Source organism: Rhinatrema bivittatum, chromosome 2, assembly GCF_901001135.1.
Source record: "Rhinatrema bivittatum chromosome 2, aRhiBiv1.1, whole genome shotgun sequence".
In the NCBI taxonomy this organism is placed as follows: Eukaryota; Metazoa; Chordata; class Amphibia; order Gymnophiona; family Rhinatrematidae; genus Rhinatrema; species Rhinatrema bivittatum.
This window is the reverse complement of record NC_042616.1, coordinates 419,737,651-419,752,402: the sequence shown is the minus strand read 5'-3', so window position 1 is coordinate 419,752,402 and position 14,752 is coordinate 419,737,651. Positions and strand designations below refer to the sequence as shown.

The window sequence follows — 14,752 nt, the reverse complement described above, 5'->3', positions numbered from 1 at the left end:
TGCAGAGCTCACAGGCTAGAAATGGACGAATACTTCGCACAGGCTATTTGTGCAGATGGCCAAGAAGGGGCAAAATAGCGTGCGTAGTTTTGAAAATGCCACCTATGTGCGCTATTGTACTTCCTCTCTCCCACCCCCGACATACAAACAACCTCGGAAATGCCTCTTTTTAATCTGCCTGAAAGGACATGCGCTATGGAAGCCCTTGTATACTTTTAGCGAAGCAGAGGAAGGACATGTATAGTAATTTGCATGGCTTCCATGATGCACACATGCATATATGGACACATGGAGGGAGGCGGGGAGCTGCAGAAGCTTGGGGTGGGGTTCTTAGTTGCTTCTAATTTCCCAGCCTCCATCCCTCACCATGCTTTGGGAATTTCCCACAGGTCCAGGGAGTGAAACCAATGGTGTGCTGGCCTTGGAATGATAACATTTCTTGAAAGCTAAGTATACACCCAACGGCCCCCTCTGAGGAGAAGCTGCTCTGGGAGATTCTGAGCCACAGACTCGTCTCTGCTCTGTCCGGAGCCCTCCCTGTCGTTCAGCTGACGCCTCTCTTTGGATTTCAAGTTTAAAAAAAAAAAAAATCTCTTTTCCCACCCTCACTTTTTTAAAACTCGGTTTCTGCACTGGTGGAAAACAGAACAGAAAGCTGCACGTACTCCTTCTCAGCTGAGCCGCCTGCGCGAGACAGCTGAAAAGATCCAGGGGCCGCGACGTGACAGCAGGTGACGTCAAAGAAAGCGCCTGGAAGCATGGGACGATGCTCCTTCAAGCCATAACGTAGCGCACAGCAAGGCCAGCCCTTGACTCTCTGGCAGTCTACGTTTAGAAGGGAGAGGCAGCATGTGGGGATGGCAAGGGACGGTACCAGCAGGATTCAGAGCAAGCACTGGGAGGAAGAGTCTTATTTTTATTCCCTCTAATCCCTCTGCGCCTACTCTAGCTCCCCGATGAAACGGATCCCCCCACCCTCCCTGGCTGACCGAAAGCTGGCTCGGTCGCTTCCAAGCCTGATCTTGCCAGGGCCAGCAGGGGGCGTCCTTGCAGCAGTAGGCTCCTCCTCTCCACGTGCAAGAGACAGGAACATGTGTCACCTAGGCTGCAGCCCCGGGGGGGGGAGGGGCCCAGACCAGGCACTGTGACTGATCAAATAAAGGCTGGGCTGGTGTTCAGTGGCAGCTCACCAGCAGGATGTTAGGAGAACGCTTGCCGGCAGGAATCAGCCCTGTTCTGGAAACCTGCCGGTTCTCAATTTTTTACTGAGGGAGGGTAATTTTCAAAGCCATTCGAGTAGGTAAAAAAAACGAAAAAGTTTTGCCCGCATTAATAGGCTATCTGAATATTGCCCCCACTCACTGCAGCTCCACAGCGCGTACGCTTTTCGCCGCACTGTGAGGACTTATTCCTGGGGTGGGATCGAGGGGGGGGCGATATGCATGTGGCTGAGCATTTTGAAATCTTCGCAAAATTTCCACCCACGGGAAATTAAAAGAAAAGCAGGCGCCAGTGAAAGCTTTGTGCCCGTGGGATGCCGGAAGGCAAAAGCGTGCTTGGTATTTTTTTTATTTTAAAAACTGGCACAAAGTACGTGTGCGGTTTTTTGTCCTGACATGGATAGCTCACAAATTGCATCTCCCCCCTACACTTCCCCAAAATGAGCATTAGGGCATTGCAGGGAGTTGCATGCTTTACCCATTACAATACATCTTGTGAGCCTGACACAGTAAATGATGGCAGACAAAGACCAAATGGTACATCCGGTCGGCCCAGTAAGTGGCTTAGGGTAGCAGTAACTGTCGCTCCATGCAGGTTACCCCCGTGCTTTATACAGCATGAGCCCACGGGCCGGGCCTCACCTGTAATGGCAGGTAATGAAACCATCACCTAGGGGAGCGGATGGGGCCAAGTGGCAGCTTCTGAAGAAAAAATCAGAGGTTCCTTTCCTGGTCCTGGCTCAATCAGATCCTGCTGCGGCAGCCCCAGCCAGATGAGCCTGCGCTCACCACAATTTGGAGGAGGAGGGTTTCCCTGTTTTTTTTTCCTTTTCCTTTCCTCCTACTTATACCAGCCATCAAAGCAGCCGGTCGCTAACCAAGAGGCACTGGCTGCTGTTCCCTCCAAAACCTGGCGAAATTGTATTCCCGAGCCGTTGAGCGCAACGACTGAGCCTCCCATCCCCCAGGTGCTGTGAACCAGTCTGAGATTTTTCAACACCCTCTCTGATGGAGTTTGGTACCTGTAGTGCCGATTTCAAATGCAAGCAACAACAGAATGCAAACACCACGGTGCACTGGGGCGGGCATTTAAACAAACCGAAAAACAAACAAACCAGGACGGACCCAAACTTTCCCTCCAGAACCTGGGACACTTGGCAGCTCTGGAAGGAGGAGCAGGTGTGGCTCTTTGGTCCCTAACAGCTGGGCGTGGGAACGCATTCCACAGCTAAATTTGAAATGCTTACTATTGTACCACTGCCTGGAAACCAAGAAACCTCACCATTGTTTGGTCACCTTGCAGTTTCCTCATGACCCTCTTCCACTCCCCAATGCTCCGCCAGCTGAAGGTCAAGTCGGTCAGAGGGAGAAACAGTGCCAGTGAGAAACAAGCACAGCACTGAGCTCCCGGACCCTCCAGTTCCCCTCCACCCTCCAACCACTATGCTATTCTTCCTAAAAACTGGGTGGGGGGCACGATAGCTGAGGTGGGCTGGAGGAGGGACTGGGAAGAGCATCCAAAGGAAAAACCTGCATAATTCGGAGCAGTTAATTTTGGAAGCTGCTCGGTTATGTGGATGACAGGGGGGCCCACACTCTGCGTGGTTCTCTTCTCAAGGGAACAACAACCGATGCAGCTGGTGCTGCGGACAAAATACAACTTCAGCTCCAAGGATGGAAACGGCGGTTTTCAAAATTCACTCGGTGGGGGCTGGGGAGGGAGCAGGAATGCTTCAGAGAACAAGCCCAGTGGCCCAACTGGCAGAGGAAACAAAGGCAGGAAGCTCTGTTCCTTCACAGATAGCACATCGGCAGCCATCGACAAAGCAAACCAACAGACAAAACAAAAGGGGGAGAGCGCTGCAAGGGTCAGAAAAGAATAGAAGTCCCTGCGAGCAGCATTAAAAATAAGTCTTTGACCCGGCCTGTTGGCTCGGCGCGTGTTAACATCTGCACATGTACACGCTTCCCACACGCCAGGGACGGTCCCCGTCACAGATGCCAGGTCCAGAGGCAAGCAGAGGCCGGGGGGGGGGGGGGGGGGGGGGGGGCCTGCGAGCGCCCTGGGCATTCGTGTCACAACTTATGAGTCATCGAACAAAACCGCCAAAGGCTTTCTTCTGTCCCTCTGCTTCAGGATTGATCCATCTCACAACCCCCCCCCCCCACAACCCCCCTTCTTACCACCGTTTCTCTACAAACCACATAACTAGGGGGACAAAAACTGTCCCCCGGAAATATTACATGAGTCCCGTCTGGCCCTAGGATGCTGTCTCGCACAGGTGTGTGACTTGGCATCACGCTTGCGTGCTGCGAGACGGCTCCTGTGACAGAACAGGCGTGCCGGAGCCAGGAGACCACCCACACCCCCACACCCCTTTCCCCAGGTGAGACATATGGACCCAAGTGCACGGGCGCTGTGGCTGTGAGGAGCAGGGAGCCTGGCAAAGAGAGAAAAGGTCGCTTAGCATAGATTTACCTACGGAGTCTATCTGCAGGAGGCGCTGGAGGTCAGCGATGGAACGGATTGAACTGCCCCCCAGCTTCGTGTAAACTTCCTGGGGGATAGGATCACCCTGCCAAAGAAGGAAAAAAAAAAAAAAATAAACAGGTGTTAAAGATGCCCATGGAGGAAGCCATGTTATGAAATCATCCCTCTGTATCCAGCGCGCCATGGTGACTCAGGAGGAGGGCTTGTGTGGAGAAGGCGACGTCTTCAGGCGTCTGGCGCCTGAGCACAGCCTGGTGGGGAGAGGGGGGGTTTGTTTGTTTTTTTCTTTAGTACCAGTGCATTATGGGATCTGTAGGCCTGGTTTCCCAAAAGAGGCAGGACTATAAGTCTCGGCACCTCCTAGCGCAGTGTCACATTGGGAAGGCTGGGCTTCGTTTCGGTAGTAATCAAACCACCACCACCACCAGGGAAAGAAACATTCGGAGGGGCATGAGCAAATTTATCACTACACAATGACTAAAACTCTTGAGAAGTAAACCAGATTTTCCAGCAGAGGTGGCTGTAAAGGTTTATCAGGGCACCTCAATCCTGCCCTGCTGCTACCGTCCCCCGCCCTGCTATTCCAGTACTGGAGCCCCAACATGCAGCTTTGCCAGTGCTCCTCAGGCCTAACTTTCAGCACCCCCCTGCTATTCCAGCACTCGCCACCTTTTGGGCAGGAGCCATTCTTACAAAAGTAGGTGATCGATCTGTAACATATCATTGTCATGTGAGGCCTAGCCAAGTGTCCTCCTTATTTTGCCCAGTTCTCTTAAATGACAGCTCATTTAGTAATAGCAATGTTAGTTGCTAATCCATATCCAAATGTTGCCCCATGCACAAGGCTCCCAGGTTTCATAGTACAGGCAGGAGCAGGTAATGTTGTTTAGATACACAAAGAGAGATTCACCCAAGGTCTTTTTACCACAGACACAAAATAAAATAAATTCCTCAGCAAATCTGCCACACACACCATCTGGATTTAGCAAGTCCACTGTAAAGAAAACTAAAGAAGACCCGCAAATCTGAGAGGACTTATTATTGATTTTTTTGTTTTTCACTGGTTGCAATGCAAAAACCATGGAAGGGAAAGAGAAAATCTTCCAAAGCTGTGCAGGATCTGAAACTTTAAAACCTATACAAAAGTAGTAAAATAAAACAAAACAAAAAAAACCCAAACCCAAATACAGACTGGAAAGAAGCAAACTTCAGTCTGAGGTTACAGGCATTGCCTTGCCCCTCTGGCTCTGAATATGTGTTCACGTGCCAAAGTGGTGCACCCACGCTGCAGGTTGCTACTAAGCTCGATGCAGGACCAGGGCCACACAGACAGAACAACACAGATCACAGAGTTGCTTTTCAGAGGAAGATTCCCGTGTCACGGTGGAGTATTGGGTTATGCACGTGCACACACGCACACAAGTTTCTGGCTCACTGGAGGGAAGGTGGTGGAGTGAGGGGGGGGGGGAGTGGCAGTGTAGGCTGGATGTCTTTCCAGATGCTGAACTGCCGGGCCGCCCCAGGGAAAGGATGGACCTGTGAAATTCCTCAGCCTCCTAGCCCAAGCCTCCCCCTCAGTCTGAAAGCACCGAGCCTTCCCTGCTGCTGAACGGCAGCCAAGGCCCTTCTCCAGAGCGCTGGAATGAGGGAACACGCACCACACGCTCCGAATTCCTCAGCCAGGACGAAGAAGGGAGGTCAAGGGACTTTCTCATCAGCTGCAGCGGGAGGGAGAAGAGAAGGATCAGTGAAGAGAGCAGTGAGAAGAGGAAGGGAGAAGCAGCGAAAGAGACAGAGGAGGAGGAGGAGGTGGGGAAATGTGTCATTGGAAGGAAAGAAAGGAAAAAAAAAAAACAAAACCCATGAGGGAAGATGCAATGACAGTACCTAGCACCAACACATGCTCTCCCACGTGTCCCCAAGGCCCTCTCCCTCCTCCTTCCCACAGAGTGAAGCCTGTTAGGAAAGAGTAAGGGAGAGACATGAACGGGGTGACAGAGAGAGAGGGTGGAAGGGGAAGCTGAGGCATTCCTTGACCTAAGTTAATCAAACGTTGCATCTTCCAGGCCTTCCTAGCTCGGTCTCTTACCCCCCTCCCTAACCTCCACAGCGCTGTGTGGCCCAGCAGTCCTGTAGGCCTTACACCCAAGGTAGCTCACTCAGGGGCCCCCTTCATCTGAGAAATGATTAGGATTGCCGGTTGGCTCCCTTTTTGCTGTTTAGACCAATCCCGCCCTGGTCTTGCCCACAGTATGCACGGCGCTGTAGGTCTGATAAGTCTGAGAAAGGCAGAACTGCCTCTCCATTGCAGGCAGTGGGGCAAAAATCCAGCATTAACTGCACCTGTTTATAACCCTAGTAATGCTGTAGGCTGTGCTCAGCAGAAGTGGATAAAGTCCCGTATCCGATGTTTTGTGGTTGGGGGATGGGTTTTACGGGAGATTTAATCCTCGCAGTTTGTTTCATGTCCACTAATGGAATCAGGTGGCAGGGCATTAAACCATGGCCTGCTCCTCCTGCCCCCGCCCCCAATATTGTAAAAATTCTCAATTTCAGTCACAAGAAAAACTAGGCCTAAAAGCCTGGCCTCCTCCTCCCCTTAGCTTTCTACCTCCCCTCTTCCCCCTATGTTGCAAAGCTGATCTGTCCCGTTGCTGGAGATCACAGCTCACTCCCTGGCTTCTCGCTTCTACATCCAACTGAGCTCTGCTCACGGGTTTCTGCTCGCTGAACTGCTCCATGCCTGCAACTGGCATGTGACACCCACCCCCTCCTCCCCCACCGCTCTGCTGGCTTCCAAGTGAGAAAGGGAGGGGGAAGGGACAGAGCCTGCATTTTTCTCAGGGCACCCCTGTTTCACCCCCACGCTTTGCAACAAAAAGAGCCTCGGTCCACCTGCGTGCCATTGCATGAGTGTGCTGGCTGCGGCTGCCTGCCGAGAATGAATTGCTCAAGCGCAAGGATGTGTTCTGGCTCTTATTTCAGACGTCATCAGATGGTTACTGACAAAAATTCTGCTACCTTATCCGACAGCCTCGGGCAACGCGCCTGGACCTTTACCCGGAGCGATGGAATTCATTCATTTCTGCAGGCTTGAATAGCCAAGCTATTCCATGAGGATCACGAGGGGCATGGCTGCCGTCTCCAAAGAGGCAGCAGGAGAGAGCCAGAGCTCGGATTTCTTTATTCACCAGTACGATATCAAGGATAAGATTCTAAGGCCTAAATGTGTGATACCCTAGCGGAGGGGAAGATGTGACGAGTAAGACATTCCAGTACCTTAACACAAGAAGCAAAACCTTTTTTCCAGCACAAGGGAAGTTCTAGAACAGGACCCCGGGATGAGGCTCCAAGCGGGTAGAGTCGGGAGCAACATCAGAAAATATTTCTTCACGTCAAAGGGAGGTGGTGGATGCACAAAAAGGCCTTCCAGGGGAGATGGTGGAGGCAAAAAACAATCACAGAATTCAAGAAATCTAGAGGCTTCTTAGTTGAAAGGAAACGATGTTAAAGACAGAGATCAAGTACACCGTGCAGTATTACAGCAGGGAAGGATAAATAGGCAAAACCGGATGGGATCAGTGGCCTTCCTCTGCCACCTTATTCATGCATGCCAGATCCTATCCTATCCAGGAGCTTCATCCTCCCTCTCTCTCCCCCTCCTCCCCCCCTCCCCCCCAAAATACCCACACCCCAAACAGCTGGCTCTCTCCACATGATCCCCTGTGTTGTGCACTAATCTAGAAACTTCAGCCACTGCAGCACTCAGAGCTCACCTTAGGAGGGTGCAGGGCCCAGGCCAAATCAACCTGCAGAGGGGTTTTGGAACTCTGAAATTATAGTGTTGGGGGATGGGGCTAACCATGGTGGTGCAGGGCCCAGGGCAGTCACATTTATTTGCACCCCCACCCCTCTCCAAGGAGAGCCCTGGCAACACTGAAAAATGAAAAGATTTCGGTCCGTACAGGTGAGCAAGGCCTTTATCCTCAGGGCTTTTGGTGAGGGGAATTTGAGCAGTATTAGTGCCGCCTATCTTAAATGGCACAAAAGCAGAGCTGCAGGTATGTCTGCATAGTCCCTAGCAGGATACCGCTCTGGGGTGTTTGCTAACTGCCTACTGGCCCTGCTCAGATCCAGTCACCCCCATCTTGCGTAACGCCCCGGCAAGGAAATGTTTCACTATTGTGTCTGAAGGAGAGAGGATTTTTTTTGGGGATTTTTCAAAAAGCAAAACATTTGACAACCAGCTACTTAAAATTAGGGAAGTGAAGAGTGGAAATCCTTAAATGAGGAAGGTGCTGAAAATGCGTCACGGCCCGCTCACTTCTCAAGACACCCTGATCCGGTGGCATCTGAAAAGAGGCTTTCTTGGAAATCATGATTCTCCATGCTCGCTAGCTATATCTTTCCATTCTCTTTTCCGGCAGGACCACACCATCTCCCATGCCAGCCAATCGGATAGCTCCAGTCACCCATCGAAAACGCTCCGTCATAGCCATTCAAATTGTTCCATGTCCCACTACAGCTACTGAGAACATGCCCTGCACCCTCTGTGAGGTTAATGTGAGGATGGTGCAATAGCATCCCTTCCATCCAATCTGATCACTACTTTGTCGTCGTCGTCCCCCCCAGCAAGACAAAGCGCCCATATCAGCCCCATGTGTCATTCAGCTGCCCCTCACCCCCACCCCAACGCAAATTGATCGGGATGCTCCACAAAACGTTCAATGCAATTTTGTCCAGCACAATCAGCTAATAACTACCTTCCCCACACAGTGTTCTCATACATCTCCCTCAGGCAGGGAGAGAAATCAAAAGCATTTCTGTAGCAATCTGGTTCTTCCCCATCCCCATCCACTTGTTTCACTAACAACCTGTACCTGGGTGTGCTGGGAAAACCTAACCTACAAAATGCAAGTGTCAGTAAGACGATGAGCAGCACATATGTCACTCTAACGATGGGTGTGTCCTTGCAGGTAGGTCTCTTGTGTTTTTGGAGAAAGCAGATGTGCCATGCAGTTTATGCTGCCTCTGTCTCAATTATCATCACTGCTGCCATTAAAAGGTGCTGTCACAGAACACTGCAACTTTACAAAAGAAAGAGGTAGCAGCAATCAATGGCAGTCACGTACATAAAAAGAAAGCCACCTTTACCAAGACTGGCAAATCCTTATGGGTCACCAGGAAGAGGGGTTGTGAGGCAGGCAGGCAGTGGTCTTAGCTGAAAGGAAGCACCAGAAAACTCTGTGGAAGTGGGGCGGCTTCGGTATGAATTGACGACTGCCCTGCTGTGCTGGTCGGCGTGGCACAGGACAGCGCTGTGTGCATTTTTACCTTTCAAACCAATCCCGTACCTCCTCCATACTTTACTCCTTTCTCTGACCTCTCTACGCTGCCATCAGAATGCGGATTTGTCTGCTCTCCAGGGCTTGGGCACCTGGAGCAGTCTGGAAGGGAGCCAGGCCATCTTTTCACTAAATTCTTGGAAACAGATGGCAACCTCTGCAGCAAACAGAAAGGAGAGAGGGGAATCCAGTGCAGGAGGAGCTGCCAAAACGCAGCCGAGGGGAGGATAAATCTGGTGGGGGGGCCTTGTGCGTGCACCACCAGGTACCGCGGGACTGAGGGACATTAGAGGTAGCACGAGCAGGACATCGAGGGACAGGCAGATGTAAGGTGGGACCTGGCTGAGGAGACCGGAGTTTAGGCTGGCTAGGGCTCCTGGACAGGCCAGGAAGAGGGAGGGCATGGGAAACAGGAGTGCTGGTGGAGCAGGGAGGGAGGCAAAAGAAAGAATGCGAGAAAGAGAATAAAAGGAGGGAAAATGGAGGCAGGTGAAGAAAGAAGGAACTGAAAAAGGCAAAAAAACCCAACAAAAAACGAGGGGAAGAGGAAGGAATGGAGGAAAGTTGCCTATAGATGGTGCTGAGGCATATTTTTCTGCCCCTGTCACTGTATGGGGGCAGAGCTGGGACCACAGGAAAACTTCTAAACGTGCACCAAGATCACAAAGAACAAAGGGACAATTCTCTCCCCGGAATCACAGTCCAGAGCCACCTGCACCGGCGACCTGGCTCCTTCACACCCCCTCGTTTTCTGAGCCTGCCAAGTCAAACCTCGACTTTTAACTCTCTCCCAGGTTGCTTTCCTCTGTCAGGCTCCTGTGTCTCTCTCTCACCCTCCCCACCCTTCTCCTTCACTCAGGCTCTGGCACTGGTCCCTAGTGCCGCCAGTTACCTCTGCCTCCTGGAGAGCACCAAGTGATCCAACCTGCTCTGCGCAGGCATTTTTATTACCATGCCCTGGAGCCACACATATTGACTAATCCAGCGACTCTAGTCTCTGCTTCTCTGGAAACAGTGCCTTGCCTGCACCAGGGATAAGTGCAAGGTCTTCCCTACGCGTGGGTAAATGCAGATTCATGTATAGTATGAAGGTGTGCCTGCACACCCACACAGAATTACATACTCTGCATGCACTGAAATACAGATATTGTGTGCGTGCTTGGAATGGAAGCGCTATGACTGACCATTAGAGGCCAGATTTCATCCTCATGCTCAAGGAGGAGCTGCTTTCTGAAGCCTCCCTCCTCACTGGACGCGACAGGTAGCAGAGGCCCCCCCATCCCAGAGTGAAGCTGTCTTAACACAGTGAATTCAGTGCTCCTCCGAATGTACTAGGCTGTTTCGGGAATGCCTTTGTGAAGTGACGGGCACCGAGGGCACTGCTCTCCAGACCCACCTTCTTTCTCTGTGACATTGATCACTCGGGACTGGGTGGCTGCAGCTACTATAGCGGCGCTCAATCTGTGCAGCGCTGTACAAAAACCCATAAAAGACGGTCCCTTCTCTGTAGAGCTTAGCTGTATATTCCAGATCCAAAAAAGGTGTTTATAGCTCCACCAAGTTAACTGAATGACTGATAAAAGTTCGTCTATGGTGACAAGTGAGATCACAAGGTATAAATACTATAACTCATTGCATTCAGGTCCAGATTTAGGCCTAGGCAACATAGGTGCCAAATTCTGAAGGCGCCCAAAAACTGAGACTGCATTTGCTGCTGTCTGATTTCTGCAGGCAAAATCTCCCACCCCTAATCCTCTGCCTATAGGCAACATGATCTTAAATCTGGCCCTGAGTGCATAAGGTATATTTAGCATATGCTGATAAATTATAGATATTCTTGATATATCCATGCATTGATTTTAGGGACATGCACACACACAACATATATAGACACCTATATATCTAAAAAACATTCTAGCAACCCTCTGTTAAATTCAAAGAACCTTTCCCGCACCAGAACAAATTCTACCTGAGCTGTTTGAAAAACGTTAAATAAAACCCAATTTCGCAACAGCAGGTTGAGCATAAACAGCTGGTAAATCAAGCCCTGCCCGATCTATTCCCCAGGGCAGCTCACAAACTTCTCCTGTTGGCAAATAACTACTTGTCACCGGCGACCTAAATCCAGCGCAGAACGGGTAAGCTGTTGCAGCCACCATGCTCCCTGGAGCAAAGTCAAATAAATTGCATTTGCAAAGTTGAAGCCAGCTGAAGCCCCCGGTGCGCAGGGCGGATGAAATCCAAGGCTTGCCCTTGGCACCCAAGCCGGGCGTGATAAGAGGCAAGGGGATCTGTTTTCGGGTCTCGGAGTTTGAAGTTTTTTAAAAGGGGAAACCCAGCAAACGAAAAAACTCACCTCAGCAGCAAGCAGAGGCAGGTGCCACCACCACCACCACCACCACAGGGAGAAGACGAGCGCCCCCCGATTCATACTGGCTCCGATTCGCCCCCCTCGGTTTCTGGCGCATTCACCGAGAGCCGGGCTGAAAGTTTCCAGTCGGATGAAAGAAGGGTGGGGGTCAGCGGCCGGAGGAGGAGGAGGAGGCGCGGGCCGGCTCTTCAGCCAGACGGGAGGCGGCTCGCCTCATAGACACCTTGGGTGGTCTCCCGCGGGGGGCACTCGGGCGGGCAGGGAACGTGCCAGGGGGGGGGGCAGGGAACAGACATGTAACTGGGATCGGCGGGGCTGCTGCTGCTGCTGCTTCACATAAGATCCTCGGCTGTGGCGGCGAGCCAGAGAAATTCCTGCGAGCCGGCGCGGTGTCCCTGTGCCCTGGAGAGGGGGGTCCCCGATGCCCCCTTTCTGAGGAGGGGGGGGGGGGCGGTGGCTATGCCGCGTCCTCGTCCCTTTCTGAAGTCAGCGCGCTGCAGCGAGGGGGGCTGCCGGCCTGCCGCTGGCTCATACTGCGGCTTATTTTCTCTCTCTCTCTTTTATTATTATTATTATTGTTTACTACTCCTCGCGATCGGCGCTTCGCCTCTTTTTATAGAGCGGCTGGGAGGGAGGGCGAGCCAAGGTAAGGGGGTGTGTGGGGGGGGGGGGGGGGGAAGGGAGGAGCGGCAGGCAGCGTGGAGGGAGGGGAGAGCCCGGAGCTTATTAAAGGGCGAGCGGCGGGATGGCATGGGGCGGACCGGAGCTGCTGGCCGCGTATCAAAGGGCGGGCAACCTTATCTGTCCCGGGAGGGGAGGGGAGGGAGAGGAGCCGAGCTGCAGGCTACTGAAAGGCAGAGGGCAAGAGAAACAGGTAGTGGGGAAAGAGAAGTGCGGGGGGAGATGAGTGCCAGCTTTGCTAGGGGGTTTCGGCGGGCCCGGGCCTTCTCCTCCTCCCTCGAGTCTGCAAAACGCCCTTTGCCGCCGCCCGGAGTGAGAGAGGAGAGGGGTGAGGCCGCGAGCGAGTTCCCGGGAGGGAGCGGGAGGAGAGGGAGCAGGAAAGCCGGGGACAGCAGTGACTGTGCCGCCCGGCCAGCGGAGGGGTCCCACCCCCACCCAGCTCCTGCACCCTCCGGGGAACCGGGCACTGACCGAGCCCCTGCCCGGCGAGAGGTGGCATGGGTAGGAAGTCCGGACGGCCTTGGCGTGGCCCTGCCGGCAGTGCTAGGAGCGGGGCAGATTATGGGGCACTGCCGGGACGTCACCGAAAGGCTGTCGGCATCCGAAGTCCCGTGGAGCCCGAGTTTTTTTTTATGGAGGGGAGGGGAGCAATTTGGAATATCCCACGAGTACATGCTGCTTCTCCTCCAGTTCTTTGTAGCTAATTTTCAACAACCTAGCCAGGCATTTTCTCTTTCAACTCGTGAAGGTAAAGAGCACGTGTCTGCTTTGCACCTGCTGTTTGTGCAAGGGAAGGGGGCGACCTAGCGCGTGCATTTTTGCAAATGGCTGGTGCACGCGTTGTCTCCCCCCCCCCCCACACACAACACCAAATTAAATGCACAACTCGAAATGCTGTTGCTCTTTAACCTGGTCATAGGTACACATGCTATGGAAACCCGAGCCTGCTTTCCATCGGTCATCGGAGGGGCAGTTTTCGACAGGCTACAGAAAAGCAAGGAGGGGAAGATGTTTTGAAAACCCTGTGTCCGCAAAACACGTCGGGGAAAAGACCCCCTGCTGCAGTATCCAAAGGGAAATTGCGGTGAGCAAGGTGGGGCTCACCGAGAATCGCCCTCCTCGGTAATAAAAGCTGCAGAGAGTTCCATGCCAAAATACTATCTGACCGAGATAAACTCCACCAGTGGCGGTAGATGGTGCCTTCGGGTACAGAAAAATAAACCCATCAAGCCAGCTATCGCGCAGGAATGACATCGTGTTTCGATTCAACAATCATTCAATGAAAATAATGTACATTTGCAATTTTATTCACAAACGTCCTGTGGATAGTTATGCTATGCAAACCTTGCTGAATCTTCACTTAGGATTTGCATCTCAAAATTAGTTTCCCCATCCCCCGTTGGATGGAGCTTTTAGGCTCCAGGCAGGATCTGAAACTTCCCTCTGGTGGGTGAAAATGAAATGTGTGAAAAGCTGCTTGGTTCTCTGGTGAAAGGCACTGTTTTCACATACTCTGTTTATTCACTTCAGCATTTCAACCAGGACTTCCCAAACTGTGGGTTGGGACTGCAAATGGGGTCACAAAAATTTCAGCTGGGGGGGGGGGGGGGCACAGATACCTCAATCAAGAGCGCTCTTCCGACACCAACAGCAACATTAGTGGATATCAGCATGGAGCCTGTGAGACAGCAAACATTCACAGGCCCTGCAGTGGTCCTGCCTTCACAAAACCGTGTGTGAGGGGAGATTGGGACCATTACAAGTCCTGTGAACATGACTGGCTCGGAGGCTCTACACTGACTTTCATTATTAATGCTGCTCTCGCTTGCAGATCACTGTTGCCATGAGGGGGAGAGGAAGGCTCAGTAAGCATGGGCCGGTGGAAATTGCCACTGCTCTTCTCGCTCGTCACTGAATCTACCCATGAGGAAAACATTGCCCCTTTTATCAGCCTCCCTTCTCTTCCCAACAGTTGTCATACACCTTTGGCCCAGGGCCCATAGGAAAATGTTGCTGCTGACTCTTAACCAGGGGGATGTATGGAGGAGGACACAGTTTGAAAGGAGGGATCTAATGCAGGAGGAGCTTGAGGGTTGAATCAGGTGGACATGGATTGGCTATGAATTTATTTATTTTTATTTTATTTATAGGTTTTTATATACCGAAGTATTGGTGAAGGCCTTCACTCCGGTTTACATTTTTAAACAACGAGATACATAAAACAATCAAATGATAACTTTAGCATATAACATATAACATTTTAGCATCGAGATACAGAAAATAATCAAATGATAACTTTAACATATAACATTAAAGGAGGGGTATTTACAGGTAGCATATGCGAGAAGTGTTAATAGATGAGTATAGTCATTTTAATATGAAGAGGGCTGAATTGGAGAAATACATTGATATCGTAGTGTCGGCAAGGGGGGAGTTGGGGATGGGCTGGAAGGGAACAATAGGAGATAGACGAATATACAAAATGTGTGTCAGGAGAGGGGGCAAGGGGTGGGATTGGAGGAGAGGGCAAGGGGGTAGGGGAACTGCTGTGGTTGTCGAATGATGAGAGAAGGGGAATGACAGAAGATCAACTGGGGGATGTAAGAGAGGAGCTGGGGTGAGGGGATAACCTGGGGGGATATGA

The 14,752-nt window shown here is 51.8% G+C and overlaps 1 protein-coding gene across 1 annotated transcript in view; it reads right to left on the bottom strand.

Moving 5' to 3' along the window:
• PDGFB (platelet derived growth factor subunit B) overlaps positions 1-12,043 on the bottom strand; it is a 41,072-nt gene extending 29,029 nt beyond the window's left edge. The window contains exons 1-2 of the mRNA XM_029590189.1: positions 11,413-12,043; positions 3,700-3,796 (exon numbers count right to left, since the gene is read on the bottom strand). Coding sequence (XP_029446049.1) covers positions 3,700-3,796; positions 11,413-11,487 — 172 coding nt within the window. The 5' untranslated portion in view covers positions 11,488-12,043. The remainder of the gene's footprint in view (positions 1-3,699; positions 3,797-11,412) is intronic.
• Between the last annotated feature and the right edge of the window lie 2,709 nt (positions 12,044-14,752).